Genomic DNA, 15,149 nt, shown 5'->3' on the forward strand with positions numbered 1-15,149 from the left:
GTGCCCCTAGGAAAAGGGACCACCTCTGTAGCCTTTGCGCTGTCATAATGGGAACGCCCTTTTTAGGGTTGAATATGGAGACGAGGGGTTGATGGTCAGTCAACAAGGTAAATTTTTGCCCGTGTAGGTAATGGTTGAATTTCTTCACTCCCCATATCAGGCTGAGTGCTTCCCTGTCGACCTGGGCATAGTTACGCTCAGCTGAGTTCAATGAGCGTGACGCAAAAGCTATCGGCCGCTCCGAGCCATCAGGGAATCTATGCGATAATACCGCTCCTACGCCGTAAGGGGATGCATCGCACGCCAGTCTGATTGGCAGTGATGGGTTGTAATGAACCAAAACTTCCTTGGACGTGATCAAGCCTTTGCATTTATGGAAGGCACGTTTACAGTCTTCGCTCCATTTCCAAATTACTCCCGTTTGTAGCAGTTCATTAAGAAGGTGCAGAACAGTTGACAAGTTCGGTAAAAATTTATGATAGTAATTTATCAATCCCAGGAATGACCTTAATTGTGAGACATTTTCAGGTGCTGGGGCTTTTATGACCGCTTCAATTTTTTCAGGTGACTTATGCAACCCTTCTTCGTTAATTATGTGGCCACAATATGATATGTGTTTCTGGAAAAATTCGCACTTGGGGCGATTTGCTCGTAGGCCCCGTTCTCTCAGCCTAGTGAGCACCTGCTCCAAATTGGCAAGGTGCTCGTTGTCGTTTTCTCCTGTTACAAGGATGTCGTCTAGGTAGCATTGAGTCCCCGGAATCCCTTGCAGGACATGCTCCACAGCTCTTTGCCAGATAGCTGGAGCTGATGCTACTCCGAAAACCAGTCGATTGTACTGGTACAGGCCTTTGTGTGTGTTTATCGTGAGATACTTTTTAGAGGCCTCCTCAACCTCCATCTGTAGATATGCCTGTGCCAAGTCAATTTTGGTAAAACGTTTCCCTCCGGATAGTGAGGCGAAAATATCTTCTATCCTCGGAAGAGGATACTGTACCGTGTGAAGGACCGGGTTTACAGTCACCTTGAAGTCCCCACAGATGCGAATTTTTCTCTGTTCTTCAGATTTATCATTATTCAACGTTTTCTTCATGAGCGGGACGATGGGTGTTGCCCACTCGCTCCAATCTATCTTGGATAACACGCCTGCCTTTTCCAAATTCTCCAGCTCTGCCTCGACTGCTGGACGAATTGCGTATGGCACCGGCCTTGCCTTAAAAAACTTGGGAATTGCCGCATCTTCCACTTTTATTGAGGCGGTGACGCCTTTCAAGGTTCCTAGTTCCTGTTGAAACACTTCTTTGGCGTTGGCCAAGATGTCTTTTAATCGTTCAGGTATGACGTCATCATCATTTTTTTTCTTACTGGTCACCGTCAGTGCCTGAATGGAGTGCCAGTCTAAACGTATCTTCCTGATCCATTCACGTCCCAACAGCGGTGGACCACCATCTTGCAGAACGTATAAATACAACTTCTGTATTTCCTTGCCGTTGTATACAACAGGCACCCTTTTTTTCCCTCTGGGGTATACTTTCTGCCCCGTATATGTTTTCAAGATAATGGATGTGTCTTTCAAAGGTATATGCGGAAATAGCCGCTCGTAATCCCGTCGACTTATGACGGTCAGAGCTGATCCTGTATCTAGCTCCATTTTAACTGGGGACCCCGCTATCGTGAGGGTAACCCAAATGGTCTGGTAATCTTCTTTGGCAATTACATTATGTAATTTGAGACAGCTTAGTCTCTTGTTTCCGGAGTCGCTATCGCTCTTCTGGTCTTCGGAGCTACTGTCCGTCATCATTTGTACCTTTCTGTACTTTTCCTTATTGATTTTTTTTCTGTCAGTGGATTTTTTGTTTCCAGATCGGCATACACGTGCAATGTGTCCCATCTTTCCGCATTGCCTGCATGCTTTGTCCTTGAACCAGCAGTCCCTCTGGTCATGGGTGGATCTGCCGCAGCGATAACATCTCTCGAAACCCTGTGTCATTTCATGGGTGCCGAAGTCCTGTGGCTTTTGCTGTATCTCTGCAGCTCCTCTTGCTGCTGCTTCGTATGATACAGCTACACTGAAAGCCTTGTCCAGTGTTAAATCTTTCTCAGAAAGTAGCCATTTCTGTGTTCCTTCACTTAGGAGACCGCAGACGAATTTGTCTCGAAGAGAATCTGCCAGTCCTGCCCCGAATTGGCAGTGCTTTGACAGCTTCCTTAATTCGGTGAGGTAATCAGCGTTACTTTCATTCTTATGCTGATTCCTCCTGAAGAATTTGAATCGTTCCGCTATCAGCAGCGGTGTTGGGTTTAAGTGCTCCTGTAGGGTATCAACAATCTCATTAAAATTCTTGTCCATCGGTTTGGCTGGAGTGATTAAGTTTCGTAACAGCCCGTATGCCCTTGCGCCCATTAGATTTAGAAGTACCGATGCCTTTTTATCATCCTCTATTTCATTCGCTGTGCAATATACCTCCACTCTTTCCACATATGTGGTCCAATCCTCCACATCACTATCGAAAGCAGTAATATTGCCAGTCTTAGGCATCCTGAAAAAAAAATGGCGCCTCCCGCGCTTTCCTTTCTTCCCTGCCGAGAAAAAATGGCGCCTCCCGCGCTTTCCCACCGCTGCCGCTGCTGACAACGCTGTTCTCCGCGGTTTTTATTTATACAGATATTTTTAATAGTTGGAGACTCGTTCCCGTCGGACTCTCTGGGACTTTTCCCTCCCTCTGCTTGGTCCGAACGCCGACCTGCTTTGCAGCGCTGGCCGTCTCCCGAGTGCTCCACCCTCCGTCTCTGTTTGCCTCCGCCTTCGCTGCTCGGCCCCGCTGCAGAGCCAACCGATCGAGCCCCAGCCCGCCGCCCAGGAAGGATTATTGCAGTACCTGCCACCAGCCCGGCTAGCTGGTGAAACCACAGTTTTTTTTTCCTCTTTTTTTTTCTTCTTCGACTTTCGTCTGAGGAATCGATCTCCTTGAGGTGCTGCCGAATTGCAGGTAAGTCCGTTTCCAATTCGTCGCCACTGTTGTATCCGTGTGTTAATGGAGACACGGAATGCAGGAGTTGGTTTAACAGGTGTTTACTGAACAAAGTCTGGAGGTGAACTAAAAGATACAAGACACTATACAGGCTTATATAGCCCGAGTGGCCACTACCAGCATTACAGTACACAGGGGCTCTTAAAGGCACATACACCACACAATGTAGGTCAGCGAGCACAGCGGGTGATGGGCGAACGGGACTTGGTGCGAGTTAGGACACGGGCAGCCGAGTTTTGGATGACCTCAAGTTTACGTAGGGTGGAATGTGAGAGGCCGGCCAGGAGTGTGTTGGAATAGTCAAGTCTAGAGGTAACAAAGGCATGGATGAGGGTTTCAGCAGAGGATGAGCTGAGGCAAGGGGAGATATTCAGTATTGCCTAATGCCTCTCAACAGTTGTTATCTGTGCTTCCCACTCATGTTTGCTGGGCGGACCGAGCATTTATTTGTATAACGATTTTGAATGTTATCAGCTGAAACACGCAATGCGCTGTGTAACTGTGACACAAGTAGGGAAAAATACACAGTGCAGTTGAGAGAGGCATTCGTAGAGTGTGGACGAGCACGCTCTTCATAAGGTAAATGCATAGCACCTCAGATAAAAGCTGGAAGAGGACAGCAGGTCAGAAAGAAATTAGATAATGTTTCCCCTGGCTGGAGAGTCGAGAACCAGGGGTCACAGTCTCAGGATAAGGGGTCGGCCATTTAAGTCTGAGATGAGGAGACATTTCTTCACTCAGAGGGTTGTGAATCTTTGGAATTCTCTACCACAAAGGGCTGTGGATGCTGAATCGTTGAGTATATTCAAGGCTGAGATCGATACATTTTTGGAGTCTAGGGGAACCAAGGGATATGGGGATCGGGCGTGAAAGTGGAGTTGAATCAGCCATGATCTTATTGAATGGTGGAGCAGGCTCGAGGGGCCATATGGCCAACTCCTGCTCCTAATTCTTATGTTCTTATATGTTTCATGTGTTGATGCCCAAGCCACATTATCTGAGTGATGGTGTCCGTTTTAGAGAAAATTGCAGGGAAAAGTATGGGGAGCAATCTGACCAACACAGGGCTGACACCTTCAAATCTGTAGTTTCACCAGGTTTTTCCCATCCTCCCCGAAGCTACTGACTGTGTGATAGTTCTACAAGTGCCTGCAACACTTGTGACAAACGGCCACAGTGAGATACACGTGTCAGTGTCGTCACTGAATATCAGCAGATGATTTGATTTTGGGGGGGACGTGGTATTAGACTGTGAGGATTCAGGGAGGGAGGAGCATGTAGCATGGCCTAGGTGGAGCTTGACCATAGTCATTTTGATATAATAGAGACCAAAAAGTCTTGCTATCTTTCTTGTCAGGCCATGCCTGGAGCGGATGTTCCTATTCTGTTGTGCCTCGAACATGAAGACTGTTCACCTTTAACACCAGCTGTGTCTCGAAAAGCAGGTTGCTGCTTAACATTCCAGTCACTTGCAACAATTTCCCAACAAACCTTGGCATTGTACTGCATCAGTGCAGAGGCTCCGAGAGCGAGAAAACTACTACTTATCAAAATACCAAACAATATTATCATCTAAACAGTATTGCTCTCAGATAGGTGGTGTGACGACACTACTGAACAGGGGAAGAAATGTTTGATTTTCACAGATGCAAAGAGCTAATTGCTGAAAGTGTGAATTCTCTGCACCTCGCTCAATCGCCTGCCTGGTGTGAGACAGGCCGGCAGGGTCACAGGCCAGTGCTGAGTTAGCTGATTCAGTCTGGGCAGTAGGGGTGTTACAGTTGATTTCAGCGGCCTTGGGCTAAGAAGGGGGTAAATCTGCATGGGATGCCACTCTACCCGCTATCCAGTGACCCTGGCGGAGAGTGTGGGTGTGTGAATGTTGGTGAGCACAGGATCGGATTCGGCTGTGTAGCTTCACACGGTCAAATACCCTGTCAACACTCACTGTACTCGGACAGAAAGGAAGAACCTGCATTTCTATTACACATTTCTCGACCTCAGGATTCCTAAAAATCCTTTAATCACAGGCATGAAGTACTTTTAACTTGTAATTACTGTAATGTTGGGAAATGTGGCAGCCAATTTGCACACAGCAAGGCCCCACAGAGAGCTAATGATAAATAATCAGCCCATCTGTTTTAGTGATGCTGGCTGAGGAATAAATGTTCACCTGGACAACCTCCTGGGATGGGATCTTTTACATCCACCTGAGAGGGTAGACGGGGCCTCAGTTTAAAGTCATGTCCAAAGACGGCACTTCCAGGCAGTGCAGCACTCCCTCAGTAATGCCTCTCCAACAGTGCAACGGAGTGCTCCCTCAGTACTGCCCCTCCGACTGTGCAGCGCTCCCTCAGTACTGCCCCTCTGACAGTGCGGCGTTCCTCAGTACTGCCCCTCCAACTGTGCAGCGCTCCCTCAGTACTGCCCCTCAGACTGTGCAGCGCTCCCTCAGTACTGCCCCTCCGACAGTGCGGCACTCCCTCAGTACTGCCCCTCCGACAGTGCAGCGCTCCCTCAGTACTGCCCCTCCGACAGTGCAGCACTCCCTCAGTACTGACCCTCCGATAGTGCGGCGCTCCCTCAGTACTGACCCTCCAATAGTGCGGCGCTCCCTCAGTACTGACCCTCCAATAGTGCAGCGCTCCCTCAGTACTGACACTCCGATAGTGCGGCGCTCCCTCAGTACTGACCCCCCGATAGTGCGGCGCTCCCTCAGTACTGACTCTCCGATAGTGCGGCGCTCCCTCAGTACTGACTCTCCGATAGTGCGGCGCTCCCTCAGTACTGCCCCTCCGACAGTGCAGCGCTCCCTCAGTACTGCCCCTCTGATAGTGCGGCGCTCCCTCAGTACTGCCCCTTCGACAGTGCGGCACTCCCTCAGTACTGCCTCTCTGATAGTGCGGCGCTCCCTCAGTACTGCCCCTCTGATAGTGCAGCGCTCTCTCAGTACTGCCTCTCTGATAGTGCGGCGCTCCCTCAGTACTGCCCCTCCGATAGTGCGGCGCTCCCTCAGTACTGACCCTCCGATAGTGCAGCGCTCCCTCAGTACTGACCCTCCGATAGTGCGGCGCTCCCTCATTACTGACCCTCCGACAGTGCGGCCCCCCTCAGTACTGCCCCTCCGACAGTGCAGCGCTCCCTCAGTACTGGCCCTCCGACAGTGCAGCGCTCCCTCAGTATTGCCCCCCTGATAGTGCAGCGCTCCCTCAGTACTGCCCCTTCGCCAGTGCAGCGCTCCCTCAGTACTGCCTCTCTGATAGTGCAGTGCTCCCTCAGTACTGCCCCTCCGACAGTGCAGCACTCCCTCAGTACTGCCCCTCCGACAGTGCAGTGCTCCCTCAGTACTGCCCCTCCGACAGTGCAGTGCTCCCTTAGTACTGACCCTCCGATAGTGCGGCGCTCACTCAGTACTGACCCTCCGACAGTGTAGCGCTCCTGCAGTACTGACCCTCCGATAGTGCGGCGCTCCCTCAGTACTGACCCTCTGATAGTGCGGCGCCCCCTCAGTACTGACTCTCCGATAGTGCAGCACTCGCTCAGTACTGCCCTCCGACAGTGCGGCACTCCCTCAGTACTGGCACTCCGACAGTGCAGCGCTCCCTCAGTACTGCCCCTCCGACAGTGCGGCACTCCCTCAATACTGCCCCTCCGACAGTGTGGCACTCGCTCAGTACTGCCCCTCTGACAGTGCAGCGCTCCCTCAGTACTGCCCCTCCGACAGTGCGGCACTCCCTCAGTACTGCCCCTCCGACAGTGCGGCACTCGCTCAGTACTGCCCCTCCGACAGTGCAGCGCTCCCTCAGTACTGCCCCTCCAACAGTGCGGCACTCCCTCAGTACTGCCCCTCCGACAGTGCAGCGCTCCCTCAGTACTGCCCCTCCGACAGTGCAGCGCTCCCTCAGTACTGCCCCTCCGACAGTGCGGCACTCCCTCAGTACTGCCCCTCTGACAGTGCGGCGCTCCCTCAGTACTGCACTGGGAGTGTCGGCCTGGATTATGTGCTCAAGTCTCTGGAGTGGGACTTGAGCCCATGACCTTCTGACTCAGGCGAGAATGTCACCACTGAACCAAAATTGACAAATGTAAGATGCCACTCAGATGTTGAGAGAGATGAGAAGGCACTATAAAAACAGAAGCCTTTTTTTCTAAAGTTCTTCACTTAGCCGCAGTACCGGAGGGGTGTCAGGTCCAGGAACCGTGCCTCGGCAAGATTCTTTGCCTTAGGAGGGAAGAAAGCTGGGGTCAGGAAAACACATCGTGTTGAATTAATTTTTCTTTTTCCTTGCAATAGAACAGTCTGACGAGACGACAGAATGCCAACAGAAGGAGACCCTACTACCCTGGTCAAAACAGCCCATCTGATCATACTGTCCACCTCCTGGGGCATGCAGATATGGGTCTCGTTCGTATCCGGTAAGATTCGGGAGAGAGCCAACTTTATGGAGTTAATCGGATCACAATTTTCAAAGACTGTGTTCTGAGCCTTGCCATGAACAATTTATGTCTTTCGTTCACAGATTAAAGCCTGAATGTGTTTCACACAAATTGCCAGTATTTTCATTTATAAATTATTTTTAATGCAAATTTTGTTTACGCTCATTCTTTGACAGAGAATAAAAAGGCATAACTTTTAATAATTATGGAACTGATGCCCAGTTCCGTTCCCTCCTCGGAGCCCTTGAATCGTCTGTGAGTGGTACACATGACACTGAGCACAATAGTTAGCGACTCACTCGCAGCCCGGTGAACAGGAGCATCCGTAGGTGGGTGAATGTCCAAATCCGAATCCTCGGAGCTGGGAAAGCTTCGTTTTTAATCATGTACTACATGGGTAGTTGCTAAATATCAGGTTTTATTTTATACAAGATGACAGATTTTAGAGAAAGACTTTAGAAACTTGAAGCACAGAGTCTCCTAGTGACCAGAACCTGCAACAACATTGTTACAAGCAACTGTTTACATACAAGATTTCTGACGTAAGAAAACTCACTGAGCACTTGGTGTGAGTATAAAACAAGAGTTCTAGTTACATCACTAGTTCCTGGTTACAGAAACGTCCTGAGCAAGCTGGGCCCACGCCCGAGTATTTATACTTTCCTTGGACGGCGCCACCAGCTGGCCGCCCAGTGTTATCTCATGAGTCTTTTCTACATGAATGGTAAGATTCATGACAAGTTCCATTCGAAATGTTTGCACACACAGGTTCAATATTGAATGTTGACATAAAAGCACCACCAGGACGTTTGCAAGAATTTTAATGATCTACAGATTGTTGTTTGCGGGTTGCTGATGGCTTTCCCAGATTCCAGTGCCAGATAAGCTACCTGCAGCTCCTTTAGTCTGTTCTTTTTAGTGTCATTTATTCTGAAAATGGCATTGGCCGGCGGTGGATTAGAGTGGATCGTGTCTGTGAGTCCTCAACGCCCCAGAGTTCCTGATCTCAGCTGTGTTGGTGTGAGCAGGTGGAGACCAATCGTTTCCTAACAGGGCAGGAAGGGGAATCAGAGGGAGGTTCATGAGGAGATTACGGATGAGCAAGGCCATTCGGCCCATCTTAATTCATCCATCCAGCAAGATCCTCCCCCCCCCCCGCCATTGCAGCATCCAATCGTTACTAAAATGATTCTGAATTTTCACCTCTACCACTCTAAGTGTGTTCCAAGTACTGTATTGATCGCTCTGTGTGAAGAAGAATTCTCAGTTGACCGTTTACGAGTTTGAACCTGTGTACCTTTGTCCATGAGGTAAGATCAGAATTTAACAGTTTTTTAAAACTGTTCTTTCTCCTCAGGTTTTGTTCTGATTAACAACATTAGCAGGCATATGTTCGGCTTAGTTCAAAGCAGCCTGTTTCCTTACTATCTCTACTCTGTCCTGGGAGCCTCATTCATCAATCTGGCTCTTTATGCCATGTATCACCCACATGACTTACTCAACAATGATGAAGCCATACAGGTAACTCAGAGACAACATACCGATAATATAGAGATAACATACGGATAACGTACAGGTAACTTAGAGATAACGTACGGTAAGTTAGATTCAGTAAATTTAGACAATATACAATAACTTGGAGATAACATACAGTAACTTATAAAAGACAACTACAGGAACCTTTGTGTTATCCGGAGGCAAACCGTCCGGCAAGCTCAAGCCACCGGCAAAAATCAGGAGCCGTTTTTTATTCTTTTCGTTTCTTTTCTTTGCTTTTTTTGAAGTCAAGCTCTGCAACGTCTGTAGCTAAGCAACAGCTTCAGCTAGAGATGCTACAGAGACGCTTGCCGACTGTTTAGAGGCTGTTGCTAAGCAACAGGGTTTGTTGATTCATACGGAGATGAAAATCTCCGTATGTTTCAACATTAGCTCTGGAGTGTACGGCAGTTTTGAGTCCACATCACGGAAGACCTCTCCTGGTCACTCAATACCTCTTCTCTGGTGAAGAAGGCCCAGCAGCGCCTATATTTCCTAAGGAGGCTGAAGGGATGTAACCTGTCACCCCTGATCCTCTCTAACATTTACTGCTGCACAATAGAGAGCATCCTGACGAACTGTATCACAGTATGGTATGGCAGCTGTAGCTACTATGACCGGAAAGCCCTGCAGCGGGTAGTCAAAACTGCCCAACGCATTACCGGCACCCGGCTACCGACCATAGAGCACATATACCAGAAACGCTGTTTACGGAGTTCACGGACCATCATCAAAGACCCTACCCACCCCAGCCACAGTCTGTTCGCCCCCCTGCCATCTGGGAGACGCTACAGATGCATTCGCACCCGAATGACCAGATTTAGGAACGGCTTCTTTCCCAGGGCTGTCATCCTACTGAACTCCACAAATAAACTCTAAAGCCTGCACATCTGTCAATGCACTTTATTATGTTTATGTTAATGTATTACAAGCCAAATGAATGTTGAATGTTTAAATGTCTTAATCTAAATGTACACTCTCGGGAGCCGCAAGCCTACATTTCGTTGTACTGCACTTGTGCACTAACAATGACAATAAAGTTGATTATGATTATGATTATGAGCTCGGTCCCGTCGGTGCCGGATAGCACAAAGTTTCCTGTACTTTTGTTTCTCCAATTGTCTCTCCTGCTCTCCTGAAGACTCTGAGTGTTGGTGCCGTGAGATTCCACGGGCACCCACCTGACCTTTCCTCGGACGGACGGTGATTGCTCGGGGGGTTATGCACCATAACTGACACGCCCCTCCTTTATTGTCCTTGCTCACTTTCCAGCCGGGATCACTGGATAGCGAACAGGAGTGGGATTCCCAGATGATGCCCCCCCCCTGTAGCCCAGAATACTGAGGTCGGTTGTAGACTCCTCACCCAGCACCCCAGCTGACATCCGCTAACTCAGCACGGAGGAGGAGGGGAGGGTACATTTTCTGCAGTTCGCCAACTTTACTGATAAAGTGAACACAAGTACAAAGTGGATTTCCTGACAACACTTGAACGAAGGTGGATAAAGAAGGCTGTGGGAAAGAGGTGGTGAGTTGGAACTCCAGTCCAAGATGCCTCCTAGCGGTGGCAGGTGGTTCAGTCTCCTTACACTGCAGAGTTCCCAATCTCGGCGGGATGCTCTCGAGAGATGTCCCACTTGTGCTTTGCACCTCCCATGGTACGGCAGTAACGTTGGAGGTAGAAGCAGCTATCATTGGCCCCTCGTGGCTGCTGAAAAGCAGCACAGGTAGTGACATGATTCAGTCATTCATGAAAGAAAGACTTATGAAATAATACTGAGCGGCCTGCGGGTGGCGCTGTCCAGGGAGAGTATAAATACTCGGGCACGGGCCCAGCTTGCGCAGGACATTCTTAACAGGAACTAGTGAAGGACACAACTAGACCTCCATGTTGTAAAACAGTTGATTAAAGCTTTGTTTAACGCTTAGACAAGTGCCTAGTAGTTTTCTGGGGCAGGAGTCCATGCGCTCCTCTGCAGGAGATGAGTGGGCCCAGGGAGACTGATAGGTGGGGGGGAATTCCAGAGCAATTGAATTAATCTTGCTCCCACCTGTGCTTGTTTTCTCACAGATCGCATCATTCTTTGTCTGTGTGATTTTCTCCGGGCTCAACGCCCAGTGGTTTGGTCAGAGCACGACAGAGATTATGTTCAAGATGCAAAAGATCGAGAAGGAGCACCACTTGGGCCAGGAGGTGGGGTTCAGCATCAACCGAGAGGCTTACCAGAAGCTGAACAAGAAGGACCCCAGATACCAGAAGCTGAGCCAGCGCTTTGCGAAGTACCATGCCCTAACCATGGTGTGTAACCTGATCTGTGTTATCTGTAACGGGCTGAATCTGTTCTACACCGCAACCAATCTGAAGACTTTTTAGAAAATCTCTGTTGTCTTCCTCTGCATCTGCAGAAATATTTCTTTGGGGATCCTGCGATTCTCTGGTAATCGTAACCTCTGCACATTATCTCCATTTTGATCATCGTGTTCTAAAACTTGCCAATCACCATCCAACAGGAAGCACCCCAATTTCTGAGAGCTTCGTACTGTGTGGAGCACTGGGTTAGCACACCGTCCTGACAGCCCTGGGGCCCAGGCCAAACCAAAGGGGTGCAAGTCTATGCCTCTGTTGTAGGGGTGCTGTGTGAGATGAGTCTGGGACACTCCAGCTCCTTGTGAGTGCGAGTCCACAGCACAAAACCCTGCTTGATAATTGTATTAAATTATCGATCCCACTCAAGCTACTTTTGTTTTATGAAATGGTAATGTATGCCTCTCGCACTGAAGCCCGCTCTTGGGAACATTTAACTGTATCTTGTTATGGAGTTTCCAGTTTTCTTGTTGTGTGAAGTGTGGCTGGATTCAGCGTGGGGTGGCAGTATAAACAGGCTGGCATCGCGCCACTGTCCTGAAAGCAGCCCTGGGATCTAGAAGCGCCTCCAGAAAGTGTACAAGGGTGTTCGGTGCAGGAAATGGAAAGCTCACACTGGGGCGCACTTCGATGAAGTTGCTGTTAATGCACATTGTTGCAGCAAAGTACAGGGAGCTGTACTCCGACTCTGACTCGGACTGTACCGTCCCCGGGGCTGCTTGATGCCGATACAGCGTCGCAAAAGCTAAACAGATTTCTATTCACAGGCACTGACGGTCCTCACTTCAGTAGCCCAGAACAGAAATTAGTTTGCAACCACGTGATGTTGGGTTGGATAAAGCATGGTGTAACTTTCCATAGATTCTTTTCTGAAAAAGTTCTGCAACAGATAATATTCCAGGTGAGTGTGCCTATTTTGATTAGACCAAGGATGACACTGGGTTACCCCAGTATCACTAACCAGAGAAACATGCTGTAGCAGTGTTCCCTCACGTGAGGAGGCACCACTAAAATAATTATCTGAGCATGAGATCTACTCAAACTAAGAGAAGCTGAATCATATTTTTATCCATGTTAATTAGACAGTGTGTCCCCTGCGGTGCCCTGGAGAGTAGCGCTGGGCACCGCCTGCTCCCTCTCCAGGGCCACTGGGGCACGGACAGGCAGGCAGCCAGAGTCACCCCTGTACCCCCACCCCACGGGTCCCACTCATCCTGGGCCTGTGAATCCCATCTGAGTAAACATGTCTGGTCTGTGACTTTCTGTTGTCTCCAGCTGGAACCAGTTGCAAACCTGTGCCCAGGGTACTCGTGGTACGGCCCGGCGAAATCATCGTACAGCCCGGCGAAATCATCGTACGGCCCGGGGTAATCATCGTACGGACGGGGTAATCATCGTACGGCCCGGAGTAATCATCGTACCGCCCGGGGTAATCATCGTACCGCCCGGGGTAATCATCGTACGGCCAGCCCGGGGTAATCATCGTACGGCCCGGTGTAATCGTCGTACGGCCCGGGATAATCGTCGTACGGCCCGGGGTAATCATCGTACGGCCCGGGGTAATCATCGTACGGCCCGGGGTAATCATCGTACGGCCTGGAGTAATCATCGTACTGCCCGGGGTAATCATCGTACGGCCCGGGGTAATCGTCGTACGGCCCGGGGTAATCACCGTACGGCCCGGGGTAATCACCGTACGGCCCGGGGTAATCATCGTACTGCCCGGGGTAATCATCGTACGGCCCGGGGTAATCGTCGTACGGCCTGAGGTAATCGTCGTACGGCCCGGGTAATCACCGTACGGCCCGGGGTAATCGTCGTACGGCCCGAGGTAATCCTCGTACGGCCCGGGGTAATCATCGTACGGCCCGGGGTAATCACCGTACGGCCCGGGGTAATCACCGTACGGCCCGGGGTAATCATCGTACCGCCCGGGGTATTCATCGTACCGCCCGGGGTAATCATCGTACGGCCCGGGGTAATCATCGTACGGCCAGCCCGGGGTAATCATCGTACGGCCAGCCCGGGGTAATCATCGTACGGCCAGCCCGGGGTAATCATCGTACGGCCCGGGGTAATCGTCGTACGGCCCGGGGTAATCGTCGTACGGCCCGGGGTAATCGCCGTACGGCCCGGGGTAATCGCCGTACGGCCCGGGGTAATCGCCGTACGGCCCGGGGTAATCGTCGTACGGCCCGGGGTAATCGTCGTACGGCCCGGGGTAATCGTCGTACGGCCAGCCTGGGGTAATAGTCGTACGACCCGGGGTAATCGTCGTACGGCCCGGGGTAATCATCGTACGGCCCGGGGTAATCATCGTACGGCCCGGGGTAATCATCGTACGGCCAGCCTGGGGTAATCACCGTACGGCCCGGGGTAATCATCGTACGGCCCGGGGTAATCATCGTACCGCCCGGGGTAATCATCGTACGGCCCGGGGTAATCATCGTACGGCCCGGGGTAATCATCGTACGGCCAGCCTGGGGTAATAATCGTACGGCCCGGGGTAATCATCGTACCGCCTGGGGTAATCATCGTACCGCCCGGGGTAATCATCGTACCGCCCGGGGTAATCATCGTACGGCCAGCCCGGGGTAATCATCGTACGGCCCGGTGTAATCGTCGTACGGCCCGGGATAATCGTCGTACGGCCCGGGGTAATCATCGTACGGCCCGGGGTAATCATCGTACGGCCCGGGGTAATCATCGTACTGCCCGGGGTAATCATCGTACGGCCCGGGGTAATCACCGTACGGCCCGGGGTAATCACCGTACGGCCCGGGGTAATCATCGTACTGCCCGGGGTAATCATCGTACGGCCCGGGGTAATCGTCGTACGGCCTGAGGTAATCGTCGTACGGCCCGGGTAATCACCGTACGGCCCGGGATAATCGTCGTACGGCCCGAGGTAATCCTCGTACGGCCCGGGGTAATCATCGTACGGCCCGGGGTAATCATCGTACGGCCCGGGGTAATCACCGTACGGCCCGGGGTAATCACCGTACGGCCCGGGGTAATCATCGTACCGCCCGGGGTATTCATCGTACCGCCCGGGGTAATCATCGTACGGCCCGGGGTAATCATCGTACGGCCAGCCCGGGGTAATCATCGTACGGCCAGCCCGGGGTAATCATCGTATGGCCCGGGTAATCACCGTACGGCCCGGGGTAATCTTCGTACGGCCCGAGGTAATCCTCGTACGGCCCGGGGTAATCATCGTACGGCCCGGGGTGATCATCGTACGGCCCGGGGTAATCATCGTACGGACCGGGGTAATCACCGTACGGCCCGGGGTAATCATCGTACGGCCACCCTGGGGTAATAATCGTACGGCCCGGGGTAATCATCGTACTGCCCGGGGTAATCATCGTACGGCCCGGGGTAATCATCGTACGGCCCGGGGTAATCACCGTACCGCCCGGGGTAATCACCGTACCGCCCGGGGTAATCACCGTACGGCCCGGGGTAATCACCGTACGGCCCGGGGTAATCGCCGTACGGCCCGGGGTAATCATCGTACGGACCGGGGTAATCATCGTACGGCCCGGGGTAATCATCGTACGGCCAGCCCGGGGTAATCATCGTACGGCCCGGGGAAATCATCGTACCGCCCGGGGTAATCATCGTACCGCCCGGGGTAATCATCGTACGGACCGGGGTAATCATCGTACGGCCCGGGGTAATCATCGTACGGCCAGCCCGGGGTAATCATCGTACGGCCCGGGGTAATCATCGTACCGCCCGGGGTAATCATTGTACGGCCCGGGGTAATCATCGTAC

At 51.4% G+C, this 15,149-nt stretch overlaps 1 protein-coding gene across 4 annotated transcripts in view; it reads left to right on the top strand.

Moving 5' to 3' along the window:
• Positions 1–11,819, top strand: part of LOC147097776 (transmembrane protein 205-like) — a 37,464-nt gene extending 25,645 nt beyond the window's left edge. For 3 of the 4 annotated variants that reach the window (XM_085971877.1, XM_085971876.1, XM_085971879.1), the window contains exons 2-4: positions 7,327–7,448; positions 8,827–8,990; positions 11,076–11,819. In XM_085971877.1, coding sequence (XP_085828003.1) covers positions 7,349–7,448; positions 8,827–8,990; positions 11,076–11,378 — 567 coding nt within the window. In that variant the 5' untranslated portion in view covers positions 7,327–7,348 and the 3' untranslated portion in view covers positions 11,379–11,819. Of the gene's footprint in view, positions 1–3,119; positions 3,612–7,326; positions 7,449–8,826; positions 8,991–11,075 lie in introns of those variants that run through there. The other variant, XM_085971878.1, reaches the window with a different exon arrangement.
• The last annotated feature ends 3,330 nt before the right edge of the window (positions 11,820–15,149 follow it).

This window comes from Somniosus microcephalus, chromosome 31, assembly GCF_052327205.1.
Source record: "Somniosus microcephalus isolate GS21.2 chromosome 31, FLI_Smic_1.0, whole genome shotgun sequence".
Lineage (NCBI taxonomy): Eukaryota > Metazoa > Chordata > Chondrichthyes > Squaliformes > Somniosidae > Somniosus > Somniosus microcephalus.